At 38.5% G+C, this 2,869-nt stretch overlaps 1 protein-coding gene across 1 annotated transcript in view; it reads right to left on the reverse strand.

Moving 5' to 3' along the window:
- Window positions 1-2,869, reverse strand: part of Prkra (protein activator of interferon induced protein kinase EIF2AK2) — a 19,514-nt gene that overhangs the window by 10,104 nt on the left and 6,541 nt on the right. The window contains exons 4-5 of the mRNA XM_031370705.1: window positions 1,550-1,628; window positions 522-639 (exon numbers count right to left, since the gene is read on the reverse strand). Of these exons, the coding sequence (XP_031226565.1) occupies window positions 522-639; window positions 1,550-1,628 (197 nt within the window). The remainder of the gene's footprint in view (window positions 1-521; window positions 640-1,549; window positions 1,629-2,869) is intronic.

Below are 2,869 nucleotides of genomic sequence, written 5' to 3' on the forward strand. Positions count from 1 at the left end.
GCCATCTCTCCAGTCCCTCACTAGTACTTTTTAAAGTGACTGCTTTTTTTCTCATAGTTTATGTCCTTTATAACACAAAATTTGCTGCAACTAAAAAGTGTTATCTCTTTGTCATTTATTATTTTATTATTTCTATTTTATATTTTATGGTTCTGACTAAACTAGGGCCTCATACACACTAAATAAATAGTCTGCCATTAGGAAACACACCTGTAGTCTACTATTAGGAAACTCACTGTCTGAAGCTCACCACAACTTTTTTAACACATAGTCTCTCATTCTTCACTCCCCCGTTTTCCAGTCCAGTGAAAACTACTTACAGCCCAGAACCTATAATTTGCCTGTCTTTTCAGTTACAATCCCATTTTAAAAACATCAAATTAGGAAATATAACTATTCTCAGAAAGTCAAAGATAGTAGAAAAGAAATATCAATATCCAAAGAGCCATGTGACAGAAATTTCTATGGCAAGCCCCCATCTGAAAACATTGCAAGCGCCTCTAATTGTAAGAGTCAAGTACCAGTTTCCATGAATGACTCGAGCCTGCAAATCGTGGTGTATTCTCTCTTATGAGCGGGTCCTCCTTCCTGGGAAAGGGTATATTCAGGAAGTCGCCAGCCATGGTGAATTGCTAATTCCTGTAAAATTGATGAGGTTACAATAGTAAATTTAACTATTCAATGGCTCAGTCACACAAATGATATTCCTCTTAGATTCTGTTTCTGGTTATGTCCTTGAAAAGAACCAATGGGAGGAACACCCTGTCATTTCACATAAACAGACCCACATTTTATATTCTTCTATCAACGCCAAAACCACAGCAGTTCTATGCCATTGACGGTGCTTTTCAAGTGAATGTCTACACTCAATGGGAAAGTCAGGCTACATGTGTTTTTTTTTTATTTTTCTTTTCTTTTTTGCTAGAATCAAGCAATTAGGTAGGCTACCTCTCTTCTCTTGAATTTAGTCACACAACTAAGGTTCTGTGTAAATTTTGTCTCAACAGAAGCAGAAAGAGGTAGGTTACAAGAGTAGTGAGAAATACCATACCCTTAAAGCATAAAACCAGTTATCCAACTGCTTGTTGGCCTTTTGCTTAAGAAAAGTAGAGACCTGTTACACCAAGGTCTGCTTTTATTGAGTAACCATTCAATCAAACAAAGGCTAATATTGAACAAGAGGGAAGTCCAAAACAGGTTAGTAAGAAAATAACTTCAAGCTCGCTACACAGACTGCACTGATCACAACTTAGAAACAAAATACTCATTGCTAGGGCATGGTGGCACATGCCATTAATCCCAGCACTTGGGAGGCAGAGGCAGGTGGATCTCTGTGAGTTGGAGGCCAGCCTGGTCTACCTAGTAAGATTCTAGGATAGTCAGGGACACATAGAGAGATCCTGTCTCGATAACACAAAGAAGAAAGAAAACAAAATATTCATATTCCCCCATTATGTTTACAATACCAACTGCTTGTCTCAGCCTTGATGATAGTACAAATTTATTACCCCTTTGGTCAGTAAACAAATAGTACGGAAAACTAACTTACCTGTAATGAGCCGATTGGATTCAGCTGGTTCTTTGGCTGTTTGGATGGATCAGGCATTAAGGGGTCAGGAACTGCAAAGCTAAACATTAAGAGTGTTATTAGTGTTATTAAATAAAATGATTTCCTCCAAGCTACTAGATAAATGACAATGTGTTCTCCATTTAACCACCTCAGCCCAAGCTCTTCTATTTCTTCTACAAGGACTGAATGGCCTTCTCTCCGACTTCTTTGGGAATCGGATCTACCCATTCCCCTAGGGCTACATGGAGCCTCGTTTCCAGATACCTATTTACTTCAATAGACCATAGCCTCTTATTCTTCTGAGTCACTGTACTATTTGGGGCCAAGCTTGGTGTCACATGCCTATCTTGCCATTCTGAAGGTAGAGGAAGGAGGACCAGGAGCTCAAAGCTACCCTTAAACACAGAAAGTCTGAGGCTAGCCTGAGCTACACAAGACCCTATATATAAAAAAATAAAATAGCCAGGCGGTGGTGGCGCACGCCTTTAATCCCAGCACTTGGGAGGCAGAGGCAGGCGGATTTCTGAGTTCGAGGCCAGCCTGGTCTACAGAGTGAGTTCCAGGACAGCCAGGGCAACACAGAGAAACCCTGTCTCAAAAATACAAAAAAAAAAAATAAATAAATAAAATAAAATAAAATAAAATAAAATAAAATAAAATAAAATTTAGTCTGGATCTTTAAAAAGTCATTTGGCCATAAATTATTTAATGTTGCACAAACCTGTCCATTCCTCACCTAACTTCTTCTGAATCACACTGAATACTACTTGGTTGTAGGGCTGATGTATTAGTTACTTAGATAAGCTTTGTAGTGCTTTGTACATAACAGTTGCTTAATCAAAATATTTAAAATGTACATATTAAGGGCTGGTAAGATGACTCAGTCAGTGGTTAAGAACACTTGCTGCTCTTATAGAGAACCTGGGTTTGGTTCCAAGTTCCCGTAGGGTCAGGATGGCTAACAACCACCCATAACACTGATCTCAGGGGATTAAATGCATCCTTCTGTCCTCTGTGGGCACTAGGTGTACATATAGTACACATATATACATGCAGGCAAAACTCATAAACATAAAGATAAATCTAAAAATAGTCCCAGGAAAAGTACATGCAGCAATAGTAATTAAAGAAGAGATTATAAATTTGGGATGGAGAGGAGGACTGGACAAGGAGGAGGGAGACGGGGTAGGAGTAATATAGATGCATGACTGATATTCTTAAATATATGTGTGTTTGTGTGTGTGTGTGTTTGCATGTATGTATAAAGTACATTACTATTAAAACTGCTTTTTTACAAGA

The sequence above is a fragment of the Mastomys coucha genome, unplaced genomic scaffold (assembly GCF_008632895.1).
Source record: "Mastomys coucha isolate ucsf_1 unplaced genomic scaffold, UCSF_Mcou_1 pScaffold15, whole genome shotgun sequence".
Classification (NCBI taxonomy): domain Eukaryota; kingdom Metazoa; phylum Chordata; class Mammalia; order Rodentia; family Muridae; genus Mastomys; species Mastomys coucha.